The sequence below is a fragment of the Bufo gargarizans genome, chromosome 6 (genome assembly GCF_014858855.1).
Source record: "Bufo gargarizans isolate SCDJY-AF-19 chromosome 6, ASM1485885v1, whole genome shotgun sequence".
Lineage (NCBI taxonomy): Eukaryota > Metazoa > Chordata > Amphibia > Anura > Bufonidae > Bufo > Bufo gargarizans.
In genome coordinates, this window is record NC_058085.1 from 174326064 (window position 1) to 174342655 (window position 16592).

The 16592-nt window shown below is 39.0% G+C and overlaps 1 protein-coding gene across 1 annotated transcript in view; it reads right to left on the reverse strand.

Moving 5' to 3' along the window:
• GRID1 (glutamate ionotropic receptor delta type subunit 1) overlaps positions 1–16592 on the reverse strand; it is a 1225827-nt gene that overhangs the window by 253860 nt on the left and 955375 nt on the right. The window contains exons 8-10 of the mRNA XM_044299563.1: positions 15428–15529; positions 9029–9226; positions 6745–7069 (exon numbers count right to left, since the gene is read on the reverse strand). Coding sequence (XP_044155498.1) covers positions 6745–7069; positions 9029–9226; positions 15428–15529 — 625 coding nt within the window. The remainder of the gene's footprint in view (positions 1–6744; positions 7070–9028; positions 9227–15427; positions 15530–16592) is intronic.

The window sequence follows — 16592 nt, forward strand, 5'->3', positions numbered from 1 at the left end:
TATTACATTCACGTGTCATCTCTGTTTTAGATCCACTCCTGTTTTTCTTTGGGCATTGGCAATACTCATGGATTACTGACCAAATGCTGACTGAGTGAAAGCGGATGCTCAACAGACAGGATAAATTTTTTGGGGGGTTATTGTTCTGACGGATCAGAGGAAAGGGAAAAATAATCAGTGACATCAACACAAACTTACTGCTGACACCCTCTCCACTCTGTCAGGGGGGGTCTACTTGTATAAGCGTTTAAAAGAACAGGTTCTGTACAAATCTATGTGGAATCAGCTGACGACGGTGTAAAAGAAGTGCGCTCTTTCATACTATAAAAGGATCTTGGGCCTCTGCACAGTTCTTCATACCTGACACTAGCATCGACCTGTAAGGCTTATTTCACACTTGAGTTATTTGTCAGTTTTAGCCCTGTAACTGCCCAAAGAACTGAAGTGTGTAGTGATTCTAAGAGTGACGCCTGTCATCTGCGTGCCATTCTGACTCACAGTATTGTTTCACTACCATAGCAGACTCACTATGCGTATTGCTACAAGGTACAGTGTTCTTCACCAATATGCAGGCTCTATGCAGCCAGGAAATAGCAGTTTTTTAATATGATTTGCCGCAAATTAATTTGTATTGAATCAAATCTTTTTTTGAAAATTCGGCAAACAGACCAAATCAAATTTTTTAGAAATTCCCTCATCTCTACTTGTCACCACTGAGGTCAGTCATTAGCTGCCATGGCACACATGACCCCATCCATGCTGGAAGTTTACATTTGGCAACCAAGTGTAGTGAAAACAATCTGGGTCCCACAGAACCTGAACCAAGCAGCCAGTGCAGGTATTGTAAGTATGCTTCCCTTCACAGATCCTGGACAACCCTTTAAGACCTTTGAGTTTATCATACTGTGGTCTGGTCCAGAGAAGTGTTTACCCACATATGTCTCCAGCTTCCTATTTATTGTTTCTATGTAAATTAATCCTGGATTGTAATTTCTGCAAGGTTTCCTAAATATAGATACGGTCATGGGGTAGATACGGACAGCGGGTACCATGTGCGCTGTATCATGTACACCACTTTGGAGGATATGCATCCCACTCATTTACACACGGAGTAAATCTAACACTTGGATTTATGATCCAATAAATGGACACAATCCCCTCTTTCCATTAAGACTGACTCCATGTCTTCTACTTTCTCTTAAGTATTAATCCCCATTGCCTATAAATCTTTAACACAAAAATATATATACAGTGGGATGCGAAAGTTTGGGCAACCTTGTTAATCGTCATGATTTTCCTGTATAAATCGTTGGTTGTTACAATAAAAAAATGTCAGTTAAATATATCATATAGGAGACACACACAGTGATATTTGAGAAGTGAAATGTAGTTTATTGGATTTACAGAAAGTGAGCTATAATTGTTTAAACAAAATTAGGCAGGTGCATAAATTTGGGCTCCACAAAAAAGAAATTAAATCAATATTCAGTAGATCCTCCTTTTGCAGAAATTACAGCTTCTAAACGCTTCCTATAGGTTCCAATGAGAGTCTGGATTCCGGTTGAAAGTATTTTGGACCATTCCTCTTTACAAAATATCTTTAGTTCATTCAGGTTTGATGGATTCCGAGCATGGACAGCTCTCTTTAAGTCACACCACAGATTTTCTATTATATTCAGGTCTGGGAACTGAGATGGCCATTCCAGAATGTTGTACTTGTTCCTCTACATAAATGCCTTAGTGGATTTTGAGCAGTGTTTAGGGTCGTTGTCTTGTTGAAAGATCCAGCCCCTGCACAGCTTCAGCTTTGTCACTGATTCTTGGACATTGGTCTCCAGAATCTGCTGATACTGAGTGGAATCCATGCGTCCCTCAACTTTGACAAGATTACCAGTCCCTGCACTGGCCACACAGCCCCACAGCATGATGGAACCACCACCATATTTTACTGTAGGTAGCAGGTGTTTTTCTTGGAATGCTGTGTTCTTTTTCCTCCATGCATAACGCCCCTTGTTATGGCCAAATAACTCAATTTTAGTTTCATCAGTCCACAGCACCTTATTCCAAAATGAAGCTGACTTGTCCAAATGAGCTTTAGCCCACCTCAAGCGGCACTTTTTGTGCTGTGGGCGGAGAAAAGGCTTCCTCTGCATCACTCTCGGATACAGCATCCCCTTGTGTAAAGTGCGCCGAATGGTTGAACGATGCACAGTGACTCCATCTGCAGCAAGATGATGTTGTAGGTCTTTGGTACTGGTCTGTGGGTTGACTCTGACTGTTCTCACCATTCGTCGCTTCTGTCTATCCGAGATTTTTCTTGGTCTGCCACTTTGAGCCTTAACTTGAATTGAGCCTATGATCTTCCATTTCCTCGATATGTTCCTAACTGTGGAAGCAGACAGCTGAAATCTCTGAGACAGCTTTCTGTATCCTTCCCCTAAACCATGATGGTAAACAATCTTCAGGTCATTTGAGAGTTGTTTTGAGAGCCCCATGTTGCTACTCTTCAGAGAAAATTAAAAGAGGAGGGAAACTTACAATTGACCCCCTTAAATACTCTTTCTCATAATTGGATTCACCTGTGTATGTAGGTCAGGGGTCACTGAGCTTACCAAGCCAATTTGACTTCCAATAATTAGTTCTAAAGGTTTTGGAATCAATAAAATGACAACAGTGCCCAAATTTATGCACCTGCCTAATTGTGTTTAAACAATTATAGCACACTTTCTGTAAATCCAATAAACTTCATTTCACTTCTCAAATATCACTGTGTGTGTCTCCTATATGATATATTTAACTGACATTTTTTATCGTAACAACCAACGATTTATACAGGAAAATCATGACGATTAACAAGGTTGCCCAAACTTTTGCATCCCACTGTATATATATATTTTTTTTTTTTGCTCTTTTCAATATTAAAGTAATCATGTCAGCACAAAACACAACACGCCCCTTAGTAGCCACAGCAGAGGATGGGAGTGGTAGTGGCCTTGATGATGATATGTCACAATGTACTCCCTCAAGCCATCACTCCCTGGGGTCAGTCCAGTGAAGGAGGGAAAACCTGTGTTCTGTTGGGGTATTCCCTGTGGCTTTCAGCTCCCTGCCTGATGGTGATTTAGGGATGCACATGGTGAAAATGTCCATATGGATGCTAGGCAGTGCACATATAGGAGATGCAATGGCCAGAATGAGATGTTAAGGGAGTTAGAGTACAGGTCAGATGAAACTTAACAAGAGTTTTTCTTTACTGCATGCAGTATGGAAGTTGTAGTACATCAAGCAGTAGTTTGTATACAATGCAAATTTTGTCCAGATATCTCAGCATGAGCTAAGCAGATGAATATGGCATTGGCCCTCAGATTACTCTGGCTAAAATATCTCCTATAGGGATCTTTGACAACTGTGGCTTTAGTTGTCCACTATTCTGTGATGCAAGAGGCATCTTAAAGGGTTTCTAGCACCTCATTTTGACCTAATTTGCTTTCAGACACTAGCGATCTGCTAGTGTCTGATTTCCATAACCATGCAATTCTCAGACCTTTGTGTGGAGCCGTTGTGTGGAGCTGTTTCATAAAAAAAACCTAACTTTTATTCCTATGCAAATTAGCCTCTAGGTGCTATGGGGGTGTCTTTTCAGCACCTAGAGGCTCGGTCTACTCACACTGTATGCCACCCTGCTCGAGGTGGTAGAAACATTTTAACTTTTTATCCCTCTGCAGTAGCAGGGTCTATATCACCTTCAGCTGAATTTCCTAGCTCTCTCTCTCTCCCTCTTTAGCTGCTTTAGCTGCTCATATCTCTGGTTTGGTACCAACTAGAGATATGGGCTTTCCATTTTTTTTTATCTGATAGTCACACACTTTCAGACAATTCCAGAATGACATCAATATGTTCAGTCCAGAGGAAGATATCACTGATAGAATTAGGGATGCAGTGAATGCAGCTGAAAGTGAAATTAAAAGCACATTTTACCTGCATGTTTTCTAGCTGCTACCATTCAGAAGATATCACCATCTAAATCAGCCCTCCCCCTCTACATTCTGCTGGAGCCCAAGCACTCAGGGCTGTGCTCCTCATCCCAGTGCTCTCTCTGTCTTTTGTTTATATCAGACAAGTCTTTGAGAGGAGAGGCCTGCTCAATATAAAAGTGGCATGTATTTCTGTGTGTTATTATATGAGGTAAAACTGAAAAAGATTACATTATAAAGCACAAAAGCATTTATAAAGCAGGGTGTACTATACTATTAGGGTATACAAAAATGGAACGGCAGTTACACTTTAACACTGCATAGGGATAAGTAAAGGGATGTATTTATAACACCCCTCATTTTGAACTGTTTCCAAGGGACAAGAAAGGAAAAGTAAGGTCAAGACTGCTGACTGTCATAGAACAACCTGAGCATCCTGACAGAATTGCAGGGCTAGCATGTGTATTATTTGAAAACATAATAGCAATGGAAATAGTACTATTACTAGAATGTGACACAGTTTTGACATGCTACTATGGAAATCAATCCATGCTACTGTATAATTAGGATTAAATATAGAGTTGAAGTGCTTTGTAAGAAAGATGGTAGTCAGTTACAGATAGGCAGTCAATGAATTATACAGCTAATTTTTTTTGTTTATTTTTTTTGTTGCAATGTTTGTGTAAAGAATGGAGGGGAATGATATATTGTCCCCCTGCTAATTGGTTTTCTTTAATCTAAAATTACAATTACAAAAAAAGTATGGCCAAAATGAAGAAAATGTCACACATTATCATTATTGAGACTGTCTATTAAGCATTGCAGCTATCCATACTCAGCATATTCAGACAAACAAGAATAAATAGAACTTGTCATTTACAAGATGCCAATGTATGGTATACAGTTGCAAAAAAAAAGTATGTGAACCCTTTGGAATGATATGGTTTTCTGCACAAATTGGTCATAAAATGTGATCTGATCTTCATCTAAGTCACAACAATAGACAATCACAGTCTGCTTAAACTAATAACACACAAAGAATTAAATGTTACCATGTTTTATTGAACACACCATGTAAACCTTCACAGTGCAGGTGGAAAAAGTATGTGAACCCTTGGATTTAATAACTGGTTGATCCTCCTTTGGCATCAATAACTTCAACCAAATGTTTCCTGTAGTTGCAGATCAGACGTGCACAACGGTCAGCAGTAATTCTTGACCATCCCTCTTTACAGAACTGTTTCAGTTAAGCAATATTCTTGGGATGTCTGGTGTGAATCGCTTTCTTGAGGTCATGCCACAGCATCTCAATCGGGTTGTTGTCAGGAATCTGACTGGGCCACTCCAGAAGTCGGATTTTTTTTTGTTTAAGCCATTCTGTTGATTTACTTCTATGCTTTGGGTTGTTGTCCTGTTGCAACACCCATCTTCTGTAGAGCTTCAGCTGGTGGACCTATGGCCTTAAGTTTTCCTGCAAAATGTCTTGATAAACTTGGGAATTCATTTTTCCTTCGATGATAGCAATCCGTCCAGGCCCTGACGCAGCAAAGCAGCCCCAAACCATGATGCCCCCACCATCATACTTCACAGTTGGGATGAGGTTTTGATGTTGGTGTGCTGTACCTCTTTTTCTCCACACATAGTGTTGTGTGTTTCTTCCAAACAACTCAACTTTGGTTTTATCTATCCACAAAATATTTTGCCAGTACTGCTGTGGAACATCCAGGTGCTCTTGTGCAAACTGTAAATGTGCAGCAATGTTTTTTTGGACAGCAGTGGCTTCCTCTGTGGTATCCTCCCATGAAATCCATTCTTGTTTAGTGTTTTACATATCATAGATTCGCTAACAGGGATGTTAGCATATACCAGAGACTTTTGTAAGTCTTTAGCTGACACTCTAGGATTCTTCTTCACCTCATTGAGCAGTCTGTGCTGTGCTCTTGCAGTCATCTTTACAGGACAGCCACTCCTAGGGAGAGTAACTTTCTCCATTTATAGACAATTTGTCTTACCGTGGACTGATGAACAGCAAGGCTTTTGGAGATACTTTTAAAAGCCTTTCCAGCTTTATGCAGTTTAATTGTAGGTCTTCTGAGAGTTCTTTTGTGCGAGGCATCATTCACATCAGGCAATGCTTCTTGATTATTTTTTTATAGGGCAGGGCAGCTGTAACCAACACCTCCAATCTCATCTCATTAATTGGACTCCAGTTGTCTTACACCTCACTCCAATTAGCTCTTGGAGATGTCATTAGTCTAGGGGTTTACATACTTTTTCCAACTGCACTGTGAATGTGTACATGGTTTGTTCAATAAAAACATGGTAACATTTAATTATTTGTGTGTTATTAGTTTAAGCAGACTGTGATTGTCTATTGTTGTGACTTAGATGAAGATCAAATCACATTTTATGACCAATTTGTGCAGAAATCCATATCATTCCAAAGGGTTCACATACTTTTTCTTGCAACTGTATGTAATGTAAGCTGAGATACGTATTATATACTGTATTAAAACATATGCAATAGTTTCCTGATAAATGGGGAGTTACACTTCTAGGAACCCGAACCTATTGAACAAAAATGAAGTTTCTAACCATTCTGCCAGGAGAGATGTTGTAGCTTTTTTTTGCTGAAGTCTATAGGAGTTTTAGAAAGACCAAAAGAGGCTTGCTTGGCCTTTAAAGTAATCTTCCTCCATTCTCTTCTTAGGGTCTCCTTAATGAAGTGTTCTGACTACAATAAGATTATAGAACGTTATTCTGAACTCACCTTGCTGAACAAAGGCTCCATATACAATCCATATGGCACTTTGCAGTGTAGATGAAGTGGATGCACTTGCTTGTGATGCACTCTGAGCTCTAACTGCTTGGATGCGGTTCAAGACAAATATCAGCACGCCAACTACTGGTATAACTGCAGCAATGCAAGCCCAGACCGCAAAATCAAATGGTGCAAAGAGTGAAAAAATATTTATTCTTTCCTCAGGTTTTTTTATGAGAATTCCTACTGAGTAATCCAGGTAACGTTTGCTGAAATCCACCACGCTTTCCCGCTCTGGTGTTATTGTGATTGCTGACACAGCAATGTCTGCTCTCTAGAAAAAACAATTACATTGATTAAAATACATAAAAGCCCACTGACACATTGTTCTACGCATTGAACTGAAGGGGATTCATTAATACCCTAATGAAAGAAATCTACAAATCTACATGTTTCTCTTGGATAAAGTAAATTAAAACTGATTGAAATGTAATATTAAAGTATCAAAAAAAAAATATTATGGAGAAAACTATCAAAATGAAAGACATTACAAAACTGAAGTGAATTGTAGGTTTTATGGTAATGTATGATAAATCACTGATTAGGGGGACTTTCACACTTACATTAAACTTTTCCGGTATTGAGTTCCGTCCTAGGGGCTCAAGTTTTATCCTAATGCATTCTGAATGGAGAGCAATACATTCACTATGCATCAGGATGTCTTTAGTTCAGTCACTGTACGGTTTTTGGACGGAGAAAATGCCACATCATGCGGCAATATTTTCTCAGTCCAAAATTCCGGAACACTTGCCGGCATTATTTTCCATTGAAATGCACATTGAAGGGTTTTTGTCACCTGAAAAATGGGTATTAAGCTGGCTGACATTAGCGATGTGTCAGCTGAACATAACTATATTAGTGCCATGTCACTGCCTAAAGCCTTTACTGAGAAAAATTAACTTGTATAATATACTAATACGCCTCCAGGAGCAGTGAGGAAGCCAAGCAGCTGCCAAACGTTCCTCCCTCACTGCGCCTGCGCCAAATACTGAACGGCACAAGATTTCCACTGCAAGTGGATTTCCACTGCAAGTGTTCCGGAAAAACTGATCCAGTTTTGCAGTCTACGCATGCGCAGACCTTTACAAATTTGAAAAAGATAAATACCGGATCCATTTTTCTGGAAGACAACTGGAGAGATGGATCCGGAACTGCCTGCTGGAATCCAACAAAGCAAGTGTCAAAGTACCCTAACTCATGTTTAACACAACTTGTTTCCAATGAGCTACAATTTTCAGAGTTATGCTTGTTGTCAGGGAATGAGCATGTTCCTGTTTAAATCTGATACATATAAAACTAACACACTGTGCAGATAAAAACTTGCTATAATGTTTTCATCTCCTTTTCATGACAACAAACAAATCTTAAAGTGCTTGCCCGGGTACCTCATGTAAACTGGAGTGAAGGTAGTCTTCTTACCAGTGTCTGTATTGGTGCGCTATACCCTCCCTTCTGATTCTCAGCTGTGTCATGTGACTAGCGATCAGACTTTCCAAATAACACAGAATCTTATGAGTGGACAGGAAGTCAGTTTCTCTATGCTTTACTATGGGAGCTAAATGTCAGTCTCCTAGGAATAAATAAAGAAGTAATTGACTTCTTGCCTTGTGTCCGTTGGGGATGATGGAGTGCTGGTCACATGACACAGCTGAGTATCAGAAGGGAGGGGACAAATCAAATATGCAGTCACTGGTAAGAAGTGTACCTTCACTACATGTTACATCATGTCTCTTTCTAGCTTGTGGTAGTGCTTCTTTAAAACAAAAACAAAGATACTCATCCTTGTGACTCATTTTGGAATATAAGTGTGTTGAAGGCATTTAAGTGTAATATCAACTTCAAGTCTGTGATCATCGTAAACTATTTCTAATTTTGTTTAATGTTAAAGGGGCTGTCTAGGATTATTTAAAAAAATGGCTGCTTTATTCCAAAAACAGCTCCATGGGTTGTAGCTGAACTCCAATGAAGTGAATGGGGATTATCTGTAATGCCACACCCAACCAGTGCACAGGTTTGATGCTGCATTTGGAAGAAAGCCTTTCACTGGTCCTGAAAAGCCCCTTTAATACTTCAGGCTCATTATATTTGACTCTTAGAGCTTATAAGAATGAACAGATCCCAACTTTTGGCACCTTATCAGAGACATAATTTGCATCCCTTTTGTAATTTGTATTTGTATAATAAAAAGTGTGTCCAAATCAAAACTATTAATAGAGGTCTAAATAATTTTTACCTTATTAATGAGTTCTCCTATCATACCATTCCAGGAGCCATTGGAAAGTGAATGTCCATATTTTCCATCAGGGACTTGGTAGATTTCATATTTAAAACCAAGATTTTGAGATAATGCATCCAGGACATCTATTGAAAAACCTTTATATTTTTTGGGTTGACCAAGTATATTCTCTGCAACCATTACAAAAGGTTCCTCCTAAGAAAATATAAATAACGAACAGTTAATCAATCCCAACACTACTGTCAAGGGTATGTTTCCTCATTCAAAAGTAGCATGCATTTATTATTCATATATTCCATATTTGATTAATAAACCACACTCGTTTTCTCCACAAATCCATTTTATCTTTGTTAGCATGGATTATTTTTAGTCACAGAGCAAAATGGAATAAATGTACTAGTAGGTAGACAATTCTGAAAATGTAATTGTGGACATCTTGGGCTGTCCTTAGGATGCAATTAAAAATGTATACCTGCTATGAGCAGGCATAGATTTCCATTATTATTTACTCCATTTCATGTTGTGATTCATAATAAACCTGTCAGTGGTAAGCGGTGAGAAAAGTAGAAAGGGTGAAACAGTTTTTGTGCAATTATTGTATATGCTAAAATATACTTTTTCTCAGGGTGTCTGCTGCTGTTCCAATATGCTCATCTTTGGGAACTTAAGGAGAAAAGCAGATGCTAAAGGTTGACGTCTAAAGATATGTTTATATTGCTCATGTGTATATACAGTATGGATAGCTAGACAGATAGATAGAGCTAAATTATATTGGAATTAAAGTTAGCCTAGAACAAAGGTCAGTAACCTTTGGCATTCCAGCTGTTGCAAAACCAGAATGCTCCCTTCACTTGTATGGGAGTTCTGTCAAGTAGGTATGCAGTATGCATGCTGGTACTTGTAGTTTCACCATAGCTGGATTGGTGGAGGTTGCTGATCCATGGTATAGAAAGTACCAAAAGTGGTTGGTTCCCCCAATTCTTCTCATATGGGAACACTGCCGTCAGTATGCATGAATACAGATGTGCTTTCACAAGAGTGCATTGGCTGAAAATTCATGTCCTACTTAAAGGCTTCCACAAGCTCATCTGCAACTTATCCGCGCCTCTGAGTCCCTACGCTGCTCTACTAACCCCTTCCCACCCAGTGCTGTAATAGTATGGCGCAGCAGGACGTGATTTGCCGCCCAGCCCATTAGTATTATGGCGCACTGATCGGGCGGGTGCAGGAGCTGCGCCGCCCAGATCAGTAGTGGGGTCCGGCAGTAACTGATAGCCGAACCCCTGCTGTATGCACCGGCATCGATGAAAACACAGAGGCCGGCACATTAACCCTAGATGTGCCATGGTCAGCGCTGACAGCGGCACGTGCGATGTGTGGAGAGGGAGAGAACTTCCATCGGGTCCCTGCGCTGCTGTGATGGGGACCCGACAGCAGGGAAGGCAGCCCGATGCCTTCCTTATGCATCGTGGCTGCCTTCCGTCGCAGCCTATTAGATCCAGCCCCCTGGATCTCACAGGCAAGCAGGCTGAAGTGTATACAGTCTGTAATACACCTACAGCCAATGCTTCAAAATAGAGATGCATTGTAAAGGGGATTAGACCCCCAAAAGTTGAATTCCCAGAGTTGGACAAAAAATAAAGTGAAAAAAAGGTTAAAAAAAACTTTAACAAAAAAATTAAGTTTCAAGAAAAAAAGCGTCCTTTTCCCAAAATAAAGTAAAAATTTTGTTGTTTTTTAAATAGGGAAAAAAGAAAAGAATATAGATTAGGTATCGTCCGCATCAGTATCGACCAACTCTATAAAAATATCACATGATCTAACCTCTCAGGTAAACACCGTAAAAAATAAAAAGTGTGCTAAAAAATATATTTTTTGGTCGCCTTACATCACTAAAAGTGCAACACCATGCGATTAAAAAGGTGTATGCCCCCTAAAATAGTACCAATCTGACTCTCAAACTATGGAGACACTAAAACATGTTTTTTTTTTTGTTTCTAAAAGTATTTTTATTGTGTTAAATGGAAAAATAGACATATTATGTATTTCCGCGTCCGTAAAAACCTGCTCTATAAAAATACCACATGACCTAACCCCGCAGGTAAACACCGTAAAAAATATAAAATAAAAACGGTGTCAAAAAAGCAATTTTTTTTTACCTTACATCACAAAAAGTAATAGCAAGCAATCAAAAGTCATATGCACCCCAAAATAGTGCCAATCAAACCATTATCTCATCCTGCAAAAATGTTACTCTAGCTAAGACAATCACCCAAAAATGTAAAAAGCTATGGCCCTAAGAATATGGAGACACTAAAACATGATTATTATTTTTTTTGTTTAAAAAATATTATTGTTTGAAACTTAAATAAATAAAAAAGTAGACATACTAGGTATTGCCACGTCTCTTTAAAAATATCACATGACCTAACCCCCCCTCCCCCGTAAGAGAATAAAAATGGTGTCAAATAGCCATTTTTGTCACCTTACATCACAAAACGTGTAATAGCAAGCAATCAAAAAGTCATACACACCCCAAAATCATACCAAACCATCATCTCATCCCGCAGAAAATGAGATCCTACCTAAGACAAGCGCCCAAAAAACTAAAATAAAACTATGGCTTTCAGATTATGGAACACTAAAAAATCTATATATTTTTTTTTAATGCTTTATGTAAAACTGCACAATGCAGTGTGCTCCTACAGCAGTTTAAACTACAGAATCAGGGTGATAAATATTGAGTCTTGTTTGCCTGTTAACCCTTGCTTTGTTAGCATTTAAAATATAAAATCTGCCAAAATAGTGAAATTCTGAAATTTCATCTCCATTTTCCATTAATTCTTGTGGAACACCTAAAGGGTTAACAAAGTTTGTAAAATCAGTTTTTTATACCTTGAGGGTATGAGGTAATTTTTATGTGGTTTCTAAAAATTACTTCAGACCTGAATTGGTCCTTAAAAAGTAGGTTTTGGAAATTTTCTGCTTCTAAACTTCTAAGCCTTTTAATGTCCCCCAAAAAATAAAATGGCATTAAAAAAATGATCCAAACATGAAGTAGACATATGGGGGATGCAAAGTAATAACTATTTTTGGAGTTATAACTATCTTTTATAAGTAGAGAAATTGAAATTTGGAAATGTTAAATTTTTCAAAATTTTGGGTATTTTATTTTTTTTATAAATAAAAATGATATTTTTTTTAAATAAATTTTACCACTGTCATGAAGTACAAGATGTGATGGTAATGGATCATGTAATAGACCATGTGATGAGCGCAGTGACGTCACCACAGGTCCTTTTCCTCACAGATGAAGACAGAAGAGAAGCCGGGCTGCTCGACAAGTGGATTAAGGTGAGTTAATTTTTATTTTTAATTTTTTTTAACCCCTCCAGCCCTATTGTACTATGCATTCTGTATTAAGAATGCTATTATTTTCCTATATATCCATGTTATAAGGGAAAATAATACAATCTACACAACACCTAATCCAAACCTAAACTTCTGTGAAAAAGTTTGGGTTTGGGTACCAAACATGCCAATTTTTCTTATGCGCATGTAAAACGCGTTGAAATGTTTTGCACTCGCGCAGAAAAATCATGCATTTTCCCGCACCCGCATCTTATCTGGGCCAAAAACATGACGCCCGTGTGAAAGAGGCCTAATGGTTAAAATAAAACCTGTTTAAATATGTGTTAAAATATGGATTTAGCAATCTTGCAGCACACTTGTTATTTTATGTGTTAAATAAGCAGTTGCCATAAAGTTTGAAATCCATTGTATTGTACATCAAGTTAAAGGACATAGATAATAAAAAAAACTCTTAGAGAGAATATATATACACTCACTAGTTTCTCTAGTGCCAATCTCTGAGGTACTGGTCTGCCACTACAGACTCAGCGTGATGTACTGTAACTTATGACAGCTGCATCCAATCACTAACACCAGCAGTCTACAGCTGAGCACAGTGACTGGCTGCAGTGGTGAGGTGACAAATCCATGCACATCACTGTACATGTCACACTGATCAGCGATATGGACATGTGATGTCGGGATTCGCCGCCTCACCTTTGGAAACAGTCTCAGTCCTCAGCTGCAGACCACTGCAGTGATTAGCTGCAACAGTCAAATGCCATGTTCAGACACTTTTCTGCTGCTGTTTGAAAACAGTGTTAAGGCCCCTTTTACACGGGTGAGAATTCCACGCGGGTGCAATGCTTGAGGTAAACGCATTGCAGCCGCGCTGAATCCAGACCCATTCACTTCAATGGGGCTGTTCAGATGTACGGTGACTTTCACGCATCACTTGTGCATTGCGTTAAAATCGCAGCATGTTCTATATTCTGCGTTTTTCACGCAACACAGGCCCCATATAAATGAATAGGATGCGTGAAAACCGCATCGCATCTACAAGCAAGTGCAGATGCAATGTGATTTTCATGCATGGTTGCTAGGAGATGATGTTAGTAAATTGACAAAAGTGAAATTACTGTATTGTTTTCCCTTATAACTTGCTTATGAAGGAAAATAATAGCATTCTTAATACAGAATGCTTACTAAAATATGGCTTGAGGGGTTAAAAAAATAGTAATAAATTAACTCACCTCATCCTCTTGTTCGCATTCGTTGGCCGGCATGTCTTCTTCCTTCTTCTTTCAGGACCTGAAAAAGGACCTATGATGACGTAATCAAGCTCACATCAGAGCAGGCCCTGCTGAATGAAGATAGAAGGATCTTCTATCTTCATTCAGCAGGACCTGCTCTGACGTCACCGAGCTCACCACTTTGACATCATCAAAGGTCTTTTATTTTCCTTTACAACTATGTTATAAGGGAAAATAATAAAATTAATAGAACACCTAACCTAAACCCAAACTTCAGTAAAGAAGTCTGGGTTCGGGTCTGGTACCACATTCAGTCTTTTCTCACGCGCGATCAAAACTCATTGCACTCGCGCGGAAAAAAATGAACATTGGAACGCAATCGCAGTCAAAACTGACTGCAATTGCATGCCTACTTGCGCAGTTTTCCCTCAATGCACACGCGATACATCCAGAGAAAATCCGGAAAGCCCATGTGAAAGAGGCCTGAGAGTACCAGACCAGCGCCTTTAGAAAACAACACTGGAACAACATGGGAAGGTTCTTCTATCTTCATTCAGCAGTACTTGCGCTGACGTCACCTGAGCGCGATGACATCAACGCAGGTCCTTTTGCAGGTCCTTCAAGAAGAAGAAAGAAGACGATAATGGCTGTGCGATCAAGTGGATGAGGTGAGTAATTTTTTTATTATTTTTTAACCCACAATGGACATTTTACTTAGCATTATGTATTAAAGAATGCTATTTTCCTTTATAACCATGTTATAATGGAAAATACTACAGTAAATGGACTTTAAAGAGGTCCCGGGGCTCATCCCTATTTATTAACATCATCTCCTTAGCAACCATCCTTGAAAATTGCATTGCATCCACACTTATTCACGTTTATTGGGCCTGCGTTGTGTGAAAAACACATAATATAGAACATGCTGTGATTTTCATGCAACACACAAGTGATGCATGAAAAACATTGCTCATGTACACAGCCCCAATGGAATGAATGGGTCAGGATTCAGTGTGGGTGCAATGCATTCACGTCACGCACTGCACCCGCACGGAAAACTCACCCGTGTGAAAGGTGCCATAAGAGATCAATAGAAAACACTATGCAGCAGCCTCCTGTCATTTTATATGACAGGGGCTGCTGCATGCAAACTCTGGCTTCTCTAAATGCCGCCGGAGGGTGCGGGAGCATACCCAGAAGCCCACGCTTCTGGATTCGCACGTGCTCAGTTGCCATGGTCAGGATTGATCATGGCTTCTGAAGTGTTAATTGTCCATGACCAGCATCATTGCTGGTCGCGGACATGCGCCACAGGTGTCTGCTATAGGAAACAGCAGGCCTCCCATGGCTATTGCGCCCACTCTGCTCAGGAGTTGGCACTATCTTTAAAGGCCCAGCCAGCACCATACTAGTAGTTGTGGTTGGGAAAGGGTTAATAATGTCATCTGTTGGCAGCTTTTCCCCAGCATCACATTGACTGAGCATGGCTGATTTATTTTGTGAGACTGACCATGCCGACTACCCCCATAGGCTACTATATAGGATGTATAAATTATATGTACAATCTGTTAAGTCATTGTTTACTGAGGTGACATAAGCATCTGATTTCTTTAAATACAGAAATACACAGCAATTACTATTAAAATAATCTACCTATCTAAAATACAAAGTTACATCAGAAACCCATAGTTAATTTATAACTTTTTATAAACTTAATATTAGACTAAAGTTTTTTTTTTTTTTATTACATGTATAAGCACATTGAGATATTTTACATTTTTAAGAAGCATACCAAGATAGTCACGACTTTCAGCGTTAATCCTTGTAGGTCATTGTCAAGTCGTTTTTCTTGCAAGCTTCCATTAAGGCCTCGTAAGGAATCCCAAGTTGCCAGCTAAAATGATTAAAAGACATTTTAAAATATCATGACAAAAAATGTATAAAAATATTAAATGATACACCTTTCAAAGAATTTTTATTTTTCGTTTTTTTTTTAAATAATTTGAATAAAGGGATTTTACCTTAATAGTTTTTAAAGACAAGTTATTCATGGAGGTCTGCTCAATGAGACTCAATGTATTAATACAGAGGTTGTTTCCCTCAGATGTTTAAGGAATAATTCTCATCTTGTGCAGTTTTATTGTAATTTATTCACCTGTCCGCAAACCCAGTCCCTCTGCCAATGGTGCCACTGACGACGGTCCATCACTATGGTAATCAGACCTGCAGACAGTGGGGATGGTCAGACTATCAGGCATCAGAGATGCCAGACCAATCAGGCTTGGTGCAGCTGTCATATGCTTCCTGTCAGCAGGGTATTTAAACAGTCAACTGCTTACCACAGTTGCCTATTATTGGTCTTCTCACTTCTAGCAGGGTATTTAAACAGGTGACTGCTAATCACAGTTGCCTGTGATTGGTCTTCTTATAGGAAAACTGGCTCACATTACATCAGAAATATACTTTAGCAAGCATGGACAACAGAAGGTGCAACAAATTTATCAAGAGGCATGCACCTCTTAATATATTTATATTCATTACACTGTGTGTGTATATCCATTACACTGTACCTATTCAACTGAAAGGGAAATGGATCATGTACATTGATAGGACCTTATGACAGCTTGTTTTAACTAATATGCTTAAATGACTGATTGATTGAGATTTGTTTGGACTCTACAGCAATAATAGTTATGAGTCCCTTATCAGCCACCATAGTTTCCATAAACAGGCCAGGTCATCTACTGTCTTTGAGCAATATGAGTTGTGAAAATTCATTCACAATACAAGAGATTTTGAACGAGGACAGGATTATTGGTGACCAACCACACATCATAAGGTATCATTTCTGTTTACAAAGATACAACACTTCTGTTTTGTCCCAAAGTCCCCCACTGAGTGACTCCAAGCAAAGATTTTAAAATCTGTGAGGAATTTACTTAGTTATTATATTGGAA